Source organism: Notolepis coatsorum (assembly GCF_963971535.1).
Source record: "Notolepis coatsorum genome assembly, chromosome: 1".
NCBI classification, from domain to species: domain Eukaryota; kingdom Metazoa; phylum Chordata; class Actinopteri; order Aulopiformes; family Paralepididae; genus Notolepis; species Notolepis coatsorum.
The window spans coordinates 306,198,177-306,219,339 of NC_140165.1; the positions used below are offsets into that span (position 1 = coordinate 306,198,177).

The 21,163-nt window shown below is 43.2% G+C and overlaps 1 protein-coding gene across 1 annotated transcript in view; it reads right to left on the reverse strand.

The window, feature by feature from the left end:
• The window catches only part of sytl2b (synaptotagmin-like 2b), a 37,997-nt gene extending 18,364 nt beyond the window's left edge, over positions 1–19,633 (reverse strand). The window contains exons 1-7 of the mRNA XM_084325729.1: positions 19,500–19,633; positions 10,845–10,993; positions 8,945–9,062; positions 5,468–5,516; positions 5,114–5,225; positions 3,350–4,090; positions 404–2,845 (exon numbers count right to left, since the gene is read on the reverse strand). Of these exons, the coding sequence (XP_084181855.1) occupies positions 404–2,845; positions 3,350–4,090; positions 5,114–5,225; positions 5,468–5,516; positions 8,945–9,062; positions 10,845–10,993; positions 19,500–19,600 (3,712 nt within the window). The 5' untranslated portion in view covers positions 19,601–19,633. The remainder of the gene's footprint in view (positions 1–403; positions 2,846–3,349; positions 4,091–5,113; positions 5,226–5,467; positions 5,517–8,944; positions 9,063–10,844; positions 10,994–19,499) is intronic.
• Between the last annotated feature and the right edge of the window lie 1,530 nt (positions 19,634–21,163).

A 21,163-nucleotide genomic window follows, 5' to 3' on the forward strand; every position in this document is an offset into this window, starting at 1 on the left:
GTGTGATGGTTCCGTTTAGACATGTTTCCTACCCCCAAAAAAAAGAGAATGGAATGAGATAATTGACTATAGTTTTAACATACAGTTACAGCTTTCTTTTGCATTGTAATAGAAGAATGACTTTGGACTCTGGCATATGGGTGGATATTTTGGTTCATATTTGTTATGATGGAACTCCTATTTGAATATTATCACTGCAAAATGAAGAAGCAAATATTGTCTCTTGATGGCACCACAAATTATGAATCCTACATTTGCTGAGATTAGTTTATATTCACAAATATCGATTGGCCTGTCCAAGATCATAGGAATAACATAGGCAACGTCTATATTAGGGTAGATTTTCCATTGAGATATAAACAGCTGATCTTAGAATTATTACAATGTTTACTTTAGTGCTTACATTTAGAACTGTTCCTGGAGTTGGACCAGGTCTCCGATGTGCTGCTCACAGAAGACTCTCTGTCTGAACTGCTGTGGTTGACATACTTGCTGGCCCTCCTGCCATGGCGCTCCTCTGAGCCCACTGGAGTGCTGGCTTTCGCCGGTCCACTCAGATCGAGCTCATACTCGGGCTTACTCTCCGACTCCTGCTCCTTGGCGGCTGGGGCCAGAAAGGCGGGGACACTGCTCGTCTCCGTCATACCCAAGTAATGTTGGTAGTCTTTGGGAACAAATGACCGTGCACGTGGGGTCAGAGGTTCAGAATCCTCTGATGATTTCCTAGAAACGGCTGCTTTGTCCAAATTCTGCCTCTTGTTGGGTGTCCTTACAGAGCCCTGCTTTTTGCCCTGCTGGGGTTGGACGGGGCTCGGTTCCTGGGTCTTTCTAAGCTGCTCTGTAAACGGTGGATCCTCTTCTTCATCGAAGACCAGAGCAAACATGCTAGTGGCGCGACGCAGAGAGCTTCCGCGACCACCCGAGTCGCCGGAGTTGTCTTTCCTGGTCTTGGGAGGCCGAGTCTCTTTTCCCTGGTTACTTTGCAACTTTGAAGATTTCTCATCTCGGGCGGAATCTTTTAAGTTCCTTCTAGAATCTCTCCGCTGTCCCGTCTCACCTGCAGACCCGCTGTGTCTGTCGCCGGGTGACTTTGAATGGTCCTGGGAAGGCGGAGATGGTTTCACGGCAGAGGTTCTAGCGCCGTTTTTCTCACCATAAACAGGGGTGGGTTTGCGGTACAGATCAGGGTCAGCACCATGCTTCAACTCCCGGGCTGGAGGCAGAGTGTCTGTTGGTTCTTTCCTTTTGGGGCTTTGGGGTTTGTCATCTGAATGTGCGCTATTTGAAGTGGTCTCACCCCAGAACTCTCTGAGATTCTTGAACTGTGCACGGTTCACTCCAAGGAATGGAGATAATTTATCTAGTATCTGCGTGTTTTTGTCGGAATCCTCCCGGTCACTGCCCGAATCGTCGCAAATCGTCCGCAGGTCGTACTCAGACTTAGTGAATCTCTTATTCAATCCTTTTTGACCGTACATGGCTTTACCATTCCCTAACCCTTTGGAATTACGCGTGTAAAGTGCAGGCGTGTTCCTCTCCTGCTCCCAGAAAGACTTGAGCTTCTTTATCCTTTCTGCCATGATTTCCTGGTGTTGGGAAGCCTGTCTCTGTGTATAGTTTTTTTTAACTCTGTCTTTATTGGTGGTAACTTCTTGTTTTTTAGCACTTCTCTCTTCCATGTCCCTCCTCTTCCCTTCCTCCCCGCTGGAACCTCTCTGCGTTTTGGGCTTCTCAGAGTCTGGACTCTCTCTACCTTGGAGGTTTGTGTCAAGCCGTGAACTGGGAATCACCTTGGAGGAGTCTTCAGGCTGTGGGGTTGTCACACGTGATGAGGTTTTGCCAGGCAGGGGACTGCTGCCCTCAGACTGGAATAGAGTGTCAGGTTGTGGACTCATTTTCAGCGGAGAGAACCTCTTCGAATCTGGTGCCAATCTGGACTGGAAGAGTGAATCTGGCTGACAACCTAGTCTGTTCAGAGATAATACCTCAGTGCCTGAACCTCTTTGATCCTCTACTTGGGGATGGGCTGGTGAGGTCAAATAATCGGTGGTGTACTTTGTGTCCTTTTTACTTTGAATTTTGGTTGGCGGTGTACAGGTCTTGGGCGCAGAGATGCGAGCGTCTCTCTTCGTCATGTATTCTATGTGTTGGTCAGGAGTAGTTACATCTGACTGGACATTTTCACTGCGGTCCATGGCTCTCGGATCCTTCTCTCTTCTCTCCTTTGGATTTGAGGCGCGCTTTTCACATTTCCCCTTTACTTCTTTCTCCCTCTCCTTCTCAGCTGCCGGGCAGACACATTCTTGTCCTTTATCAGTGCTCGAGTTTGACCTGCTGATGAGTTTCTCACAGAACGACTTCATGTGGGAGATTATCGTCGGTTGGCTTTCATCTTCATCGCCGTCCACTTCCTGGGCCTCCACCTGTCCTCTGCTACGTTTCCTCACTGCCTCTCGCGTTTCGGTCACTTCCTTTTTCTCCTTTCTATCCATTGCTCTTAACTTAATCTGTTCCACGTCGTCTTCCGCCTCCTCATCCTCCCTCTCTGGAGCCTCCCTCTCTCCGTCTCTCGTTCTGATTTCATAAATATCTCTGGCATAATTTCCTGCTGCATCTCCCTGTCTGTCGTTATTGATCGTGTCTAGTTGATTGTCCTCCGTATCGAGCCACTCGTTGCTGTCTGAGCTGCGGCTGAACCACTCCAGGACCTTGGCTGTGGACTCGTCCTCCTCCCCACTGGGATTTGGAGTCTTGGGGGGTGATTTGGATGCAGGCATCTGACTAGACGTGGGTGTGTGCTGTTCAGGCTTATCAATGAAGTTAAGATCATAACGTATTGGTGGATCTGGCGGGGAAAGAAAATACAGTTAAATAAAAGACAACATTAATAATGAGAAAGCAACAGAAATGTAATTAGGACAAAGTACAAGGCAACTGCCTTAAAGATGTCACCCCCCCCCTTGTTTGATGCCATTCAGTCCTCCTAATCTACCTACCCCACAATGCAAAGCATTTAACACATCCCCTTTCGCTGTTAGCTAGTGTTAGTGTTAAGATTTCTTACCACATATTAGAGCTACAATATGTCAACTATCAAATGTTACAGCTAATTCTAGCTAATCCTATGGTTTTGATTAACAGCAGTCAGTTTTACATTTGGTAACTGACATTAGCTCTAATGTTTGGTAGCTAATGTTGGCACTAACATTAGCCAACAGCATTGGATTGCGGGGTAGATTAGGAGGACTGAATGACATCAACTATGGGGGCAAACATATTTAAGACCATTGTCTGTTTCAAAATCTCTTAAGATTATCATATAGAGTTACATAATCTTTCTTTAACGTACCAACAATGGATTCCGTTAAACTAAGGTCCCCATGTCTGATTTCCCTTCCCATATTGCAGGTCTCTGGGTCCTGAATCGCAGTAGTAGATAAAGAGGTAGTGTGCACCCCTGCATGCTCTCTTTGGGCCAGAGCATCTCTTCCTTCACCCCTCTCGCTACCCAGGACGGCACTATCAGCAGGCCTTTCTTTTGTAGTGTACGCGGTAGTTCTGGAGTTCCGCCCGGTGTAACTTCCGTCGGGAGGAGAGGAGGCCTTGAATGAAGGTGTGTGGTAAGAGTTGTCTGATGGGTTTTCCACGACCCTCTCTCTAGTAACAGAGGGCGGCGCCGGCTTTCCATTCCTCTCCTGCTCGTCATCAAGGGTAACCTGTGATGCAAAACACAGCTGCTGTGTGGAGACCTGATTTGTAGTGTTGATCGGCTGAGCAGAGGGAGAAACTTGACGTGTCGTGGTGGTTGTAGTATTCTGGGATTGTTCTCCCATGTCTGCCTGGTCAGAACTCCCACTGGAACCACGTTGAAGGCTTCCTCGTGGGGCTGGGACAACAATCTGTGACCCTGCCTCAGGGCCAGGTCCAGAGCCATCACCTTCCGACTGAACGCTGGTACGTCTGGAGAGAAAGGTCCTCTTCTTGGGAACGGGCCTGAACCCTACACAGGAGGACGCCTCCGAGGCGATAGGGCCACTTGACATCTGACTGGCATGGCCGTCCGTGTGATTCTTCAGTGGATATACGGGCTCTTATAGGAAAGACAATATAGGTGATTAGATGGTGAATTTGATGCACTGATAATAATAAAGTGCAGACATTCAAGAAGCTGCCATGATTTCGATTAGTCCACAGTGCAACACGCACATAGCGTTGTTCTTCTGTGGTCAGAGGCAGCTTGTTGTAATGTGGATTCCTTCTAGCCAAAACTGTCTTTGGCAACACACTAACTTCCAATACCGGGGGGTGGTAGTGGCTAGAAGGCATCCGCATTACAGCCGGCTGCCTGTGACCACAGAAGAAGAGCGCTATGTGTTGCATCATCTTGGAACATTCACTTTTGCATATTCCCACAACAGAGTATACAGATTCGGCCCAACTTCATGTTGGCACTGCTGGCCTTCAGTCGCCACTCGTCTGTGGCCTGTGAACGTGGACCAGGTGTGGCATCGAGGGCACCGTCTCTAAGACGGCAAACAAGATCTGGGCCGATTGTTGATGGGAATATTTGGTCCAGGCATTAGACATTTGGGCCACGTACTCATGGTATGAGGTAATAATCTATGTGGCTGAGCTGAACTATGAGCTGTTCTTTTTTCACGTCATTATGTATCAACATCGATTTAGTTTGATGTTAAATTAGGCGTGTATGAACAAATGTGTGGGCATATAGTTGTGTACAGTTAAGTATTCTTAGCTATTTTACATAGTTGATTATTATATTGGATTATTGTATATTGGAGCTGGTCTTGTGTGGGATTGTGTGTGAGTACTAGTCCTTTGTCCTGTTTACTTGTCATGTCATGTTATGATGTCAGTATTATGTCTGTGTGTGTGTGTGTGTGTGTTTGTGTGTGTAGGTGTGTGTGTGTGTGTGCGTGCGTGTGTGCGACGTACTAGTCCTTTGTCCTGTTTACTCGTAATGTCATGTTATGATGTCAGTATTATGTTGCACGGTTACAATGTACGTTTTTTTGTGGACCCCAGGAAGAATAGCTACTGCAATGCTGTAGCTAATTGGGGATCCTAATAAACTAGACTAAACTCTTCAGACCTGTCTCAGGTGGTTTCAGGGGCTCCTGGTTCCCGTTGGTAAACATCTCGTCTGCCGTCTCAGGTGCCTCGAGTAGAATGAGGGAGGCGCGATTGAAAGGGTTGTGCCTTGGCTTTGGAAAAGAGAGAAAAAGTTTATTAATGTCTCATTAGACAGATTGTGAGATTGTGATAAGAGACAATGATGTAACAAAACAACCTAATATAATCTAAGCAATTAGCAAGCAATTCTTGTATGAAAGGTGCTATGCAAATAAAGTGTATTATTATCATCATTATTATCATTATTAATAATAAATCTAATCTAATCTAACTTGATTTTGTTATGCTGTTTGTATTTCATGTGTTTACCTACCCTCGATGGAGAGCGCACTGCTACGTTCAGTCTCTCCATCTCTGTATCACTGGGGGAAAAAATATTACGATTATTAGAAGTTACCGCAAGCATTCAAAACATAATGAAGAACAAAAATGTGACTAGGTCATTTATGGCAAGTATGTACCTCTGAAAAACATCCCTGAGAACCTTAGTGGCTTGTTTTGTAGCTTGAAAAATAGTCTGCATAACTTGGGATCGCTCATGTGTAAGTAATGCTGATATCAAAGGGAAGCAGGGCTATGTGTCAGAGCAGCCTACACACTGGGAGCTCACTGAGAGTCTGAGAGGGACACAGTCAAAAGGAGTTCCTTGATGATAAACTACCAAAACAAGAACCCGGCGCCTGACATTGAACCCTTTCACTACCACACTGCAGACGGTTAACCTGTCTGCAGTGTGGTAGTGAAAGAGTTAACATTCTGTAGTGTGGTTGTGAAAGGGTTAACCCTTTGTCATGTGGCAGTGAAAGGGTTAACCCTGTGGTAGTGTGGTTAGTGAAAGGGTTAAAGGGACATGTCCACATTATTTTAAGAATCTTATCGATTTATCATGAACTGAGAGTGAGTCTTAAAATAAAAAGCATCTAAAAAGCACTTGCACACCAGTGTTTTGTTTTTTTTAAGATACTGGAAGCAGAAAATTATAGAATTTGTTACCAATGCCAGTAGAAGTCAATGGGTAGCTATGTAGCTATGAAAGAAAAATCTATTTGTCATGCCCCCATTGACCATATTCACACGGCAGCCATTTTGCTCTTTGTAAACAAATTCTAACATTTTCTTCCAATATCTCAAAACCAAAACACTGGTGAACATGTTCTTTTGATGGACTGAACGTATCAGATAGGATTCTTATAAAAGGGGACATTACATTTAATAGGATTAGTTATCATTTTTGTAACTTTAGCCCTATTCGCTATACTTACTACTGTACCAATGATGTTGTCGATCGGTAGAGTTCTTTCTCAGCGCGGTCCAAGCCGTTCCTCATACTTGCTCTGACTAGTTAGCCAAAAACTAATGCAAAGTCAATGGGGTTAAGCTCCCGTCTGTACAAGCTGACTGAAAGCCATTGAAATCTACTTATAGATAAAATAATTATGCCCTGTGGAGTAGATTTAAGCTACTGTATCTTCAGTCAGCTTGTACTGACAGACAGGAACTTGACCCCCTCGACTTTGCATCGGTTTGTGACTAACTAGCAACGGCACGGACTCTGCTGAGAAATTACTCGACCGATCAACAACACCATTGGTCAATTGGAAATATGGCCAAACATCCTAATTATCCCTTTAATGCTGTAGTAGGCAACTTTGGAGAAATTAAGAGCAAGAGTCCCCAGCAGAAATTGAGCAAGATCCGCATCACTTTTCAAACCCATGCACACACACTAAAGGTTTCCCCATAGACTCCCAGAGAGGCTGAATACAAATAATTACATAAATAAAAAAGATTTCCCCGCCTCTGATTGGCAGCAGGTGGTTTCGACGGGGAATCAAAAACATCTGAACCAAACATCTGAACCAGGATCACATTTAAAAAAAATCATCAAATGTACACAAATTGTGCAAAACCACCTGCTGCTGATCATAGGCTGGGAAATATTTTATATTTATTCATTTATTTATTTAAATTCAGCTAAAAGCCGCTGGTGCCTCTGGGAGTCTGTGGAAAATCTTTTGTGCACATGGGGCTTGAAAAGTGATGCAGAGCTTGCTCTATTTCTGCTGGGCAGGTAAACTCACCCTTGCAAATTTCTTGCCGCCTACTGCAGCTTTAAGAATTTATATTTATACAATACATCTGTGGAATTATATATCCTAGAAATCTGGCTGTGATTCTCTTGTAACAGATGGTCAACGGAAAATAAGCTGAAATTGTGGATTCCCAATTTCATATTCACCCCCCCCCCCCCCCCCCCCCTCTCTCTCTCTTCATCAAATAACAATATAAACCGTAGTTGGGTAACGTTAAGGACTTGTGGTTTCCTCTGGTACATTCCACCTTTAAGTAAGCAGAGTTACAAGCTTCAGATATAGACGGTTCTCTCATAATGACAACACACGGCCTCAAGAGGCCACATCCTGGAATGTGGTGAGAAGGTGACCACCAGTATAAAACATATTACACACCAGCACCACCTATGTTGACTCAGGCTGAGTCACCAGACATCCACACCTAATACACACAGACATGCACTTGTTGTGCACACGCACACACGCACACGCGCGCACGCACGCACACACACACACACACACACACACTCACACACACACACGGTTAAAGACGCAAGAGTCTATATTACATGCAGGTTCAGGTAATCAATGGATCACCTCCCAACTAGGCTGTGGTATAAACAATAGCAGCTACTGTAGAAGGAAGAAGGAAGGTGAGAAGGGAGGAGAGAAGGAAGGAGAGAAGGGAGGAGAGAAGGGAGGAGAGAAGGGAGGAGAGAATGAAGGAGAGAAAGAGGGAAAGAAGAAAGGAGAGAAGGAAGGAGAGAAAGAGGGAAAGAAGGAATGAGAGAAAGAGGGAAAGAAGGAAGGTGAGAAGGAAGGAACGAGAGAAGGAAGGAGAGAGGGAAGGAATGAGAGAAGGAAGGAGAGAAAGAGGGAAAGAAGGAAGGAGATAATGAAGGAAAGAGAGAAGGAGAGAAGGAAGGAAAGAGGGAAGGAAGGAGAGAAGGAAATAGAGAAGGAAGGAGAGAAGGAAGGAGAGAAGGAAGGAAAGAAGGGAGGAGAGAAGTGAGGATAGAAGGAAGGAAAGAGAGAATGAAGGAGAGAAGAAAAGAAAGAGATAATGAAGGAGAGACGAAGGAGAGAAAGAGGGAAATAATTAATGAGAGAAAGAGAGGAAGGCGAGAAGGAAGGAAAGAGAGAAGGAAGGAGAGAGGGAAGGAATGAGAGAAGGAAGGGGAGAATAAAGGAGAGAAGGAAAGAGAGAAGGAAGGAGAGAAGGGAGGAGAGAAGGAAGGAGAGAAAGAGGGAAAGAAGCAAGGAGAGAAGGAAGGAGAGAAGGAAGGAAAGAAGGAAGGAGAGAAAGAGGGAAAGAAGCAAGGAGAGAAGGAAGGAGAGAAGGAAGGAAGGAAGGAGAGAATGTAGGAGAGAAGGAAGGAGAGAAGGAAGGAAAGAGAGAAGGAAGGAGAGAGGGAAGGAAGGAGAGAAGGAATGAGATAAGGAAGGAAAGAGAGAATGAAGGAGAGACAGAAGGAGAGAAGGAAGGAGAGAATGAAGGAGAGACTGAAGGAGAGACGGAGAGAAGGAAGGAAGGAGAGAAGGAAGGGGAGAAGGAAGGGGAGAAGGAAGGAGATAAGGAAGGAGAGAAAGAAGGAGAGAAGGAAGGAGAGAAGGAAGGAAAGAGAGAATGAAGGAGAGACAGAAGGAGAGAAGGAAGGAGAGAAGGAAGGGGAGAAGGAAGGAGAGAAGGAAGGGATGAACAAACAAATGAAGGATACCTGTTTTCCTGAGGCTGGGTGGTTTCCATGCTTCTGGCAGGTTTAGGTGGCGGCGGCGCAACGATGTCTGAACCTCTACCACTGGCCGCCCTGAGCCTCTCCAACCGAACAGACCCGTCTGTACAGAGAGGGGGGGAGATACGTTCAGGTCGCGTGTATATTTTCCCTAACGGAGTTGCACTTCCGCGTTCGGTTTGCGCGATCTGATTGGCCACTGCCATTTTTTTCAGCGGCAATCGCGTTACTCCTAACAATCGCGCCAGCAGGCTGTTACCCTAACCCAAACCCTAACCTTAACCAACTAACCCTAACCTTAACCTTAACCAACTAACCCTAACCTTAACCCTAACCTTAACCAACTTCGAAAGAGAGCGACTTCGAAAGAGTCGCCAAGCTTAACCAGTTTGTTAGGAGTAACGCGATTGGTGCTGAAAAAAACTTCAGTGGCCAATCAGATCGCGCAAACCGAACGCGGAAGTGCAACTCCGTTAGGGAAAATATACACGCGTTCAGGTCGGTTAGGGAGGAGGCCTGACAGTCGAAGGGTTGCTGGCATTGGTGTAAAAAGTATGAAAAAAGTAGAAAGTATGGGTACTGTCTCAAAATCGTACTCAAGTAAAAGTCAGAGTATCTAGCTAAAAACACACTTGAGTAAAAGTCAAAAAGTTTCTACTTTTAAATGTACTTAAGTACTAAAAGTCAAAGTTAAAACTTTTTTCTGACCGTCTATTCTTCTGATAGCAGGTGTTTAATCAAAGATCCCCGCTTTCTAGTCTTGCACAAGGACCAATCAGCATGGGTATGGTATGGGCGGGTTATTTGTCTTGTGGAGTAAAAAGTATGTTTTTTTCCTCTGAAATGTAATTGAGTAAAAGTACAAGTATACAAACCTAATAATACTAGAGTAAAGTACAAATCCCCAAAAACAGTACTTAAGTATTGTAACAAAGTACAATTACTCAAGTACTTTACACCCCTGGTTGCTGGTTAGTTCCATAGTACAGTGTCGATACTGCCTTGTGCCTTAGTGCCCCCGAGCAGGGGCACCTAATCCCCTGTGTACATTATTGGTCTACCAACCCGTTCCAAGGACGGGTATTGAAGATTAAATAACTAAATGCTTTGATACAACACAGCGGGTAGTTGCTTGCAATATGTCTAGGTTGTATCTGGCATTGTAGAAATAATATCACATATTTACCCATATTTGTCTGAATATACCTGCATATAACCCCTCTATATACTTGCTTGTAGACCTGCACATAGCCCATAGCTCTGTATGTAAAATAATGCTGTATATACCATATATATATATTTATTCTCACCACATATATACCTATCCTCACCTGTCTGTACTTACCTGCACATAGTCCTTTACTATATCTATATCTGTACATATCCTACTCGTACTAGTACGCTGCTGGCCAGTAGTAGTCATAGTGTCTTTATTTATTATACTACAACTCTGTACATACATCTGATTAGCACTACATTCATTTGTATATGTTGTACCCAGTTTAATCAACTGTACATTGTATATTGCTGTTGCACTTTACTGCTACATTTGCACTCTGGTTGGATGCCAAACTTCTTTTCGTTGTACTGTACTTGTGCTGTATAATGACAATACATTTGAATCTAATCTAATCTAATATGCTTTAACCAGTATGCTATATAGCCTACTGTAGTAGAACCCTTTTGCTACAGCTCATTGGAAAACGAGACATTCAGTGTGTATTGTGTAAACAGTATTCTAAACATTATTATGTTTGGTTGGGCAGGTTGAACTTTCTTTATTAGGAGTAATCAAGCCTCCTATGTGTTTCCAATTGTATACAAATGAGTATTTTTGCCTGTGTCTTCATATATTCTTCTACAATGCTAGAATTATTAGACATACCTGAGTTGCTTCTCTTGGGGTTCATGGAGGCCAGTATGATTTCGGAGCCATGGATCTTGTCATTATGTCTGCGGGACTTGGCCTCGTAAAACCACTCTCCTGTCAGGTGCTTCAGCTTGCTCTCTGGCCGTGAGCCAGCGCTGAGATTTCTGGCGGGAAAACAAAGGACGTTCATAATTTATCTGACATTTGATTGGATCTGGTGGTCAAGCGGTGGTTAACTACATACAAAATATTTAAAGTCCCCATGAAACGGCTAGTAGAATGCTTGTTTGATTCCACATATGTGTTTTCTGTAAAAACAGGAAGCTAGGGAGGGACTTATTGGATATTTATTGGCATTTATAGTAGCCAATAGTGCTGAATGTGCATTACGGTCGACCCATTAGCTAGCAAGCTAATGTTAGCAACATAGGTTAGCAACATTACGCAACATTTGTAACGTTAGCTAGCGAGCTAACATTGAACATAGCTAGCTCAGTTACAATGTGCTGGATGACTCATCAACATGTTAATCGTCCAGGATGAGTAGGGAAAAAGGGATAAAAACGGCAGAAAATTCATCTCTCATTCACCACCATTCATTTAAAACCTTTATTTAAACTAGAAAAATTTGGTTTCCCTCATTTAAGGTCACGTCGAGTGTACATACAGAAATAAGCTAGAAAAAGGCATATAAATTCATAACAATAAGACAACAAGGTGAGACAAAAGTAAGGATAACAAATCAATTAAAACACTTTAAACTTGATTGACAAAGGTTGGAGATCAAGGTTTTAAACTCTAATCTTAACATCAAGCTTTAAGCACAACAGCACATGGAGTTGTGAAGAAATGCCGCCTCGCTCGCTTGGTCAAAGTTCAAATTAGCTCAACTTTGACCCAACCAATGTAGGAGCAGCTGAGAGGATTTGGGCTGATGAGCAGGGATTGAAGACCATGCAGGATCACATACAGTACAGCCCAGCATGCAATGGGAACTGGTGTGGTAAAAAATCTGTCAGACGTCAGGAGATATGCTCATTTGAAAATGTAAAGTTTGGCCTGATGGTGGCGCTAGAGGAAAGGTCATGGGGTCACCTAAACCAATAGGTTTCTTCTTCGAGGGGTCATTAAAGTTCACAGCAAATAAGAAGCTAGAAGACAGCTGCTGTAGTAGGAAGTTCAAGTTACATTTTCTTTATCAGTGATATGTATGTTAACACGAGGTCAACTTTATATTTATTGGTAAAGAATTTGCACTACAACCCATACCCCATCACACCTTACTGTAAATTGTACCTAAATTGTACCTCATCCCATTTCTGCTTTGCACTGGATAGTATATTGTATTGCCTCGTCATACTTGCCTCGTATGAATGTGTATGCATGTGAATGAATGTTGGTGGTGGTCGGAGGGGCCGTAGGCGTTGATTATTCGCCACGCTTCCGTGAGTCTGCCTCAGGGAAGCTCTGGCTGCAATTGTAGCTTACCACCACCGGTATGACTGTGTATGAACGAATAATGGACTCTGTGAAGCGCTCTGAGTCAGAGCAACAGTCAGTCAGAGAAGAGCGCTATATAAATCCAATCCATTATTATTATTATTGTAACTCAGTTACTTCTACTCTGCATTGTACATTGTATATATGTATATACTGAACACTTTTGTCCACGTACTTGACTTCTATTTTATACTTGCTATACTTATTTTATACTTATCTATTTTTGTCTAGACAGTCTCTGGAGCATAACAGAAAGAAGCATTTTGTATAAAAGTATTCTGTACTTCTGTATGACAACTAATAAAGAAACTTGAACTTGAAACTTGAAACGGTACAATGAAATGTGTTGGACGAGAGAAACAGGTCAGCTCAGCAGTAGGAGCACAAGACACATTAGAGCACTAGTGAAATAAAGATAGAAGACAGTAAATAAAAATGGAATAACACAAGTAAGAGATCTAACATTATGGACATAGATGAAAATGACGATTTGTGTGTGAAAGTAAAACTGACGAGTGTGTATATAACAGTTATACACAAGAGGTATGAGCTATGAGAGAATGGAATGAGATATATAAAATGTAACACAATATATATAGGATTTGTGTGTAAAGGTAAAAGTGACGAGTGTATATAACAGTATTTACACATGACATTGGATATGTACAGTAGCAGTCCAGGATCAATAGCAGCAGACTTTTATGTAAACAGTGCAAACAGCAGGAACGCAGATTATGCAAAGTGGTGGTGTTTGAGTTAAGAAGCCTGATGGCCTGGTAGTAGACACTCCTCCTGCATGTGTGTGTGTGTGTATGTGGGTGTGGCTAAGTCTATCTCCCCCTGCAAATATTCCCCCAGGCCATTAGTGTAAATAAGTGTTCTTTTAGTCACCTTGCCTGGTTAAATAAGCGTTATCAAAACATAACAAAGTCAGTAGTGGGGCAACAGTGTTTCAAGAGAGGGCGCCATAATCGCAATCATGGATTGTGCCTTTAAAAGGAGAACACAACCCAAATGAAGAATTCATATGCTATAGTATATTATGGCCTAAAACAGTTCAATAAACATTGATTATGAACATGAGCCATTCTTTCCCAGAAACCAGAGAGCTCAAGACTCAAACTTGTCATCGGGTATAAAATCTAGAGGTGTTCTACAGAGAATTAATTGGAAAAGCCAGGGGGATTTTCAGGGGACAATAAGAGTACATTTGTGAGTATTTCCTGGCTGGAGTCGTTCATGTTCACACCTTGCATGGAATGTTTGTATAGTTCTCTCTCTTCCAGTGTTTGCTGCCTGTAACCGTTGGCAACCACTTTCAAAAGAAAATGCTTAGTTTTTGTGCAGTGGTAGAGTAGGTAATACACTGGAAAAGCACAATATTATTGTTCTACTGTGACTTGTTTATAAGACCCAGTAATACAGACACCAATTATTTAACTTTTTGTTGATATATGTATCATGTATCAACACATAGCAACCATTGTCCCTTCTTTTTGTACACAAAACACAAACAGGCAGCCATATTGGAAGACATAGACCTACACAACATTCGTGTGCAAGGCCTCCATTGACTGGGCTGTCCTAGACCACAGGAATAACATTGTATTTCTTAAAGCGAGAGAGAGACGTGTTCCCCTTTAACGTGATATAAGGACATTGGTTAGATGACAAATGCGTCAATAAAAAGTGGTTCCTGACAATTAATAAACCAACTGCCTTTTCCACACATTTCACAGTGACACACTAGTTTCACTGAGTTCCCTTTCGTGCGAACAAGAGATGAAAGGTACAGTACACCATTTCCAGCAAATAAATGATCCAATTAGACATAGAAAGACCTGAATATAAAAATATGAGAACTGGCATGATGTACAAACATCATATGTTATAGTCCGAGCAGGTTTTGGTGGTTAAGAGTCAGACACACTTAGTGGTCAGACATTCCTAATCGTTCTCGAGTTCTGCAGCCATTAGTTCTCCAGCTGCTGGCAGCAGTCCATGCCCACTGTTGTGGAGCCTGATGGCTGCTGGCACGAAGGACTGGCCGAGGTGGTTGGTGGAGTGTCGGTGGGAGGGGTTCTCCAGGATAGTGGCCAGCTTTCTTCTCATCCTCCTCTCTGCCACCACCTCTAGTTTGACCAGCTCGACTCCCACCATGGAGCTAGCCTTCCTCACCAGCTTGTTCAGTTTGTTGGTGTCCTGGCTGTGAGTTCATGTAGTCCCCCCAACGGCAAAAAAGCGGACGCTGGCTACTACGGCTGGCTAAAACAACTGCAGCAGACTATTGCACACATTGAAGGAGTGTCATCAGGAAGAACAGCCTGCACTGTCCCTCCCTGTAGAGGGCTTCTGTGTTGTCCGATTAGTGTAATTTGTTGTCCAGGTGTACTCCAAGGAACTTGTATGTCTCCACCATCTCCACCTCATCCCCTGGTGATGGGAGTCGGGGGGGGGGGGGGGGGTTCTTCTTGCCTCTCTGGTAGTCCACCACCAGCTCCTTCTGATGTTGACTTGGAGGCGGTTGCTGTCGCTCCACCCTACAAAGCTCTCCACCAGGGCCCTGTACTCATCCTCGTTGTCATCTGTGATGTAACTTACAATGGAGGAGTCATCTACAGTATTTCCCTGCCTCCTTCACTGTCCTGCCCGCTGTTGTCTGTGAGTCTTAATATCGGCAGGGAGGTTCTTTTGTGGCGCTACGACTCGGTCTCTGAAACCGAGGAGCGCATCAAGCGTATACACAGTCCTGCCGGCGTTGTTGTTGTTGTTGACGATCTCCATTGTTCTAACTAGACTAGACCTAACTGAAAACTAACGTCTAGCTGGCTACAAGATATTTACAATAGCAAAAAACATACAAGTGCGAAATCATTCAAAACCAAGGAAAGAAAGTTGCAAGAGAAACAATAACTACAATAAATAGTAGAGAAAAGGCTAAAAGTTGGGGAGTTGTTACAACAGACTTCCACGGGCTACGGCGCCAACTCACTACAATGTATATAGTTTGAATCCTTTGGGTGAAACACTATAGTATATTCAGTTAGTATCAAATGTGAATTCGCACAACAATGAGTTCCTTTCAAATGCGGCGCCGATGACAGAAGAAGAGGATTCTTCTCTGGGTGATAAGGATTCCGCTGAGTAAAAGCACAAAGCAGACACCGAAGAGACACACTTTTTATTCCAGCCGTGTTGAAGGGGGAACGTGACACCGTCGCCATTCATGTTTTTTGTAAAGCACGATTCTCACATTAGGAGCCGTAACATTAAACCCAGGCAGACAAAAGAGGGCCATACAATGGTGTTGTTTAAGTTGTCGACACTTAAGACATTATCATCCCCAAGCACACAGCTAATATAGATTTATGTAGCGTGTGACGGAACAATCACTAATGGGATGGCTTATTTAAAGGCCCCATGAAATCGAAATAGAAGTTTGTCATTTCCTGTGAGGTTCCAAAATGTGGATGAGTCATCCAGCACACAGGGCATATACTCATTTTGCTTTCTAGAATGACATTTACAGCACATTGAAACTGAGCTAGCAGTCTGCCTCTTTCACTTAATTGAAGAAATGTTCAATATTAGCTTGCTAGCTAACATTACTAATGTTGCGTAATGTTGCTAACCTATGTTGCTAACATTAGCTTGCTAGCTAATGGGTCGACCGACCGTAATGCACATTCAGCACTATTGGTTACTATAAATGCCAATAAATATCCACAACAGGTCCCTCCCTAGCTTCCTGTGGAATCAAATAGCATTGATGCTGTTTAATGGGGACTTTAACTGTGTTTGTTGTGTGAGCTACTCGTATACTGTATAGGCCACTACCATTGTTTGCTGTTCACTAGTCTGACAAATAACTAGACAAATAAGAGGCACCACGTACGTATTTACCACGTACGTATTTACAATACAAAATGCTATTATATAAAACGTGGTTAGCCTGATCAAAATGTGGAATTGCACAAACTTCCCTACAAGTTAGGATTGATGGAATGAAAATCATGTGTTTTCTGGAATGCCCCGTCTAACCCATCCTTCCTTTTGAAGGGGAAACCGGAGTGGTCATGTGAAAAAGGGGGGGGGTGGCACATTATTACACATTATTGGCTTAATCCCTTTCCACTAGGGTGGCTGGGGCCGAGGCTATAGGCCAGACACAGCAAGCATTCAGGCAACTTGGGGAAGGAAAGAGACAGCTGGCCAAATCCATTACAATCACAACAAACCTATTATTTCATGTCCTCTCTGGACTCGTGAAATAAAAAACGTGCTGTACTCTCAATTGAACCCTTCAGATAAAGAACCATAAGCTATATCGATGGCCGAAGAGCAAAACCTCCTATCTGAAAGATTCACGTTGTTTTTTCGTGTTTTCTTGCAGAATGCAATTTTTTTTAAGGATAGCCGATACAATACACTGTTTTTGGACTATATTACTACATTATGCGTTAACAACACCAAAAAGGTATTAGTAAAATGGTAAATGGCGCATTTATATAGCGCTTTTATCCAAAAACACTTTACAATTTCTTCCTCACATTTGACCCATTCACTCACTATTCACACACCAATGGCGGAGGCCAGGTGTCAACCTGCTCATCGGAAGCGGTTAGGGCTCAAGTGTCTCGCTCAAGGATGGAGTGGGAATTGAACCGGGAACCTCCGGATTACCAGCTGACTTCTCTACCTCCCGAGCCACACTTCTTTGTCTTGAGTATTCAATTAATCTTCACCTGCTGTGCTTACGTAGTTCTGCGTAGCTTCCGTATACAAGACAGTGTCTCGGATGTACATTTCATCAGTCTACTCAACCTCATCTACAGTAAGTACTTAAAGGGCCTATTTGCAGGCATAAATTGGCACTCTCTATTTGGTAAACAGGGAGAGATTCTTCTGGTTAGTCTCAGCATGCTCTGAATAGTGTAGGTAGCATGGAACATAGATATATATCAAGGCTAGATGACTCATCCGCGCTGCTGGCCAATGGAGACCGACGTTGCCACATGGCGGCCATCTTGCCACAGGCAGCACACCCACTCATAATTGTCTATGGTGCATGTATATACTATTGAAATAACCATAGCGTGCTCAATTTTCAACCGATTTTCAAACGGTTTGGTTTGTTACAAACGTCACACGTGTAGTTATCATACTTATAATAGACTTTCATATGAAAATAATTTCAACATGTCCAAGCGTCGTGAATCATAGCCACGTTAATAACGTTTGTAATAAACCAAACCTTTTTTAAATCGGTAGAAAATTTAGCAAGCTATGGTTATTTCAATAGTACATGCACCATAGACATTCATGTTATGAGTGGGGGCGTGCTGCCTGTGACAAGATGGCCGCCGGTGAACTACGCTGGAGACTCCGCCTTCGGCGCCTTGCACCATCTAGTTATATCTATGGTGTGGAATGTCTGCCCCCCCCCCCCCCCCCCCCCCCCGCCCCACTCCCCTTGTGTTAAATGTAAAGCACCAACTTTGTACTTACAAACGGTTATTGAATAAACCACGAGGTCATTCTCTGGTCATTATGTTACTCAATCAAATAAAGATGAGTTAGGGTGACAACGATATTTGACAATATAATATACTGATATATATTCGGGGCTAGTAGCGTGATGATGGGGGAGGAAATATCAAGGTCCATGTTAGGAAAACGTGACATAACTGTATGTACAATTAACTAACACATCATACTGAATATTGTTGTATGTTACTCTGTGTGACAGCAATATACACATATATATATATATATATATAGAGAGAGAGAGAGAGAGAGAGAGAGAGAGAGAGAGAGAGAGAGAGAGAGAGAGAGAGAGAGAGAGAGAGAGAGAGAGAGATCTACGAATTCCTATGAAGTGAGGCGTTTCCCTTTCTTGTGCCTCTAAGGGTTTCTATTCCTGTGCACTAGACCAGCATGATCCTCTCTCATGTGTGGGCTTCAACTGGGCTCTAATCTAATTGCCCATCTCACATTGGGGGCCTTTCAGCCAAGGGGGCTATGTGTCCGTATCTGGCCAAGCCGTTATTCTATTATGGGCAAACATACAGACAATCACCCCCCCCCCCCCCCCCCCCGCCCCACCCAGCCTGTTTACCACCCAATCAAGGACCCGTCTCCTCACAGACCACGAGAGATAAGTGCTATTTAGCAGAATTCCATTTTGATATACTTAAAATGTAATAACAAATGTGCCTGATTAAGTGAAGCTATTAGGCCTTGCACAAATTGTTTGTGTCGTTTTCTCTTCCAGGCAGCGTGGCTCCCGGGGACATAGCAACCATTGTTTTGTACACGGCGGCAATGGAAGAGACGATGGTTGATATGTGGAAAAACAACACTTGTTATGTGTTAATATATGATAAATATATCAACAAAAACTTAATAATTTGGTGTCTTATTACTGGATCTTGTGTGAACATGTCATAGTAGAACTGTAATATCGTGCTTTTCCAGTGTTTTACCTGCCTAAAAAGAAGGAAGGGTCATCACGTCAGAATACCAACGTCCTATGCTCTGCTTTGTGCCAGAGTCTGGTGTCAGTTCTATTGAAGCCTGTATTACAATTAAAAATATACAAGCTATCTGAGGAAATATACATCAACCGACATTATGAAACGTTAGCTAGTTAAGAAGGCAACAAATTGCAGATGATTCTGACATCCGAGGTAATAACCTGTTTAAATGACGAGGAGATGACTGATCCCATTCGACTCAATGTCGGCCGAACTGAACGTTTCCACATTTGGCACCAATCTGCCTTCATGCGCTACATACCGCGTGACGTGATGACCCTTCCTTCTTTTATTTTGATCAAATATATGACCCTTCCTTCTTTTTTAGTTTCCTTGCGCTGCATAGAAATTAGGTATTTTCTGTGCAAGGCCTCTATTGGTGTCGATGGTGCAGAGCTTTGCAACATTAAAATATAACACAACAGCACATAACAGCAATATAAAAGCAATGGTTCAGAGGTGAAAAGCTTGGGTGTAAAAATGTGGCTTTGAAAGGATGAAACAAAGAGAGTGCACTTTGTCTTTGTTTCGTGTTTGTATGGTCCAATCTATTCTATCTTTGAAAAGATTAAATGATAATAAAACACATCATGCATAGATAGATTGTGTGTAGCAAACAGAGTGACTTGTTTACCCGATCCGCTCCCCCTCAGCCTTCTTCAGCTCAGCGTCCCGCTTCAACACGCCCAGTATCGCCCCCTGCTCCTCCTCGGTCAGGTGGCTCAGATCAATCATGGTTCCTCCTTCTCGTTCTCCTGCAGGCCAGGTATGTAGAGCCTAAGGGGGCCGGACAGAACCACCAGTTGGGTCACTCAGTATTGCCTTTGTGGTACTTTTATATATATATATATTTATATATATGTGTTTTTTTTCTTTTTACATTTTTTTTTTTTTTTACAAGTACGATTTATCTGCTCTATTATCATCGATTTATTATTCATTCCTTTATTATACCGGGGATAAAATATATTTTTATATTTTTTATTATCTACTATACTTTTTATTATTTTATTTCTTTTTTCAATGACCCTGAATGCCAAGAGAAAGTACTGTGCTCTAGAAATGCATTACTTCCAGTACATCACTGTAAGTGAAACTAATTTAATCAGTGATTTGATGAGGTCTTCCTGTGCAGTCACAAGAATGTGAGAACAGCCAAACCTTTGACTGCTAGATTAGTGAATGAGGTAGAGAGCTAGACTAGTTAATGGTGTAGAGAACTAGATTAGTGGATGATGTAGAGAGCTAGACTAGTGGATGGTGTAGAGAACTAGATTAGTGGATGATGTAGAGAGCTAGACTAGTGGATGATGTACATTTACATTTACATTTAGCTGAAGCTTTTATCCAAAGCGACTTACAAGTTCTGTATGACAAGTCATCAGGAAGGGTACAACTCTATCAGCTGAGTGTTGAGTACTACAGTGTAGGTTAGTTTATTAGGATGTGCATGACAGTAAGGTTAGTTAGGGATATATATATATATATACAGTATATATATATCTTTTTTTTTTCAGATAATGGTTGAAGAAGTGCGTCTTTAGTCGACGGCGAAAGATTGGACGGGTTTCCGCTGTCCTAACTGGGGTGGGTAGTTCATTCCACCATTGTTGGGCAAGGACTGAGAATAGGCGGCTTCTCCTTGATGACCCTCCCGGAGCTCGGATAGGAGTGGGTCTGAGACGGCCAGAAGATGCAGAGCGTAGGGGTCTTGAGGGTGTGTAGTTAGAGACCATTGACCGGAGGTAGGCGGGAGCGGTTCCCTTTGCCGCACGGTATGCCAGGTCCTCAGGTCCCCCCCCCCCCCCCCCCCCCCTCTGCCCCCAAGTGACACTGGCACAATGACACTGACTGCACTGCACTAGTCTTTACTGGAACTCTGCACTTTACACTTTATATGTATTTAAATGATTAATCCTCCACTGCACTGTTTTTTGTCCTGTGTCTGTGTTGGTGTTGTTGTTACTGTGAAAAAAGAAATAAAAAATGCATACACTGTAATGCCGCAACAATTACCAATGTGTTTTTACACAAATGGCTTAATAAAGGAATCTGAATCTGAATCTGAATCTGAGGGCCTTGAAGCGGATTCGTGCAGCAATGGAGAGCCAGTGCAGATCCCTAAGAAGTGGGGTGACATAGGCTGACTTCGGTAGGTTTGAGATCAGGCGGGGAGCTGCGTTCTGAATGAGTTGAAGAGGCTTGGTGGCAGTGGCCTGGAGGCCAGCAAGCAGTGCGTTGCAGTAGTCGAGGCGGGAGATGACTGTTGATTGGACAAGGAGTTGGGTGGCTGATGTA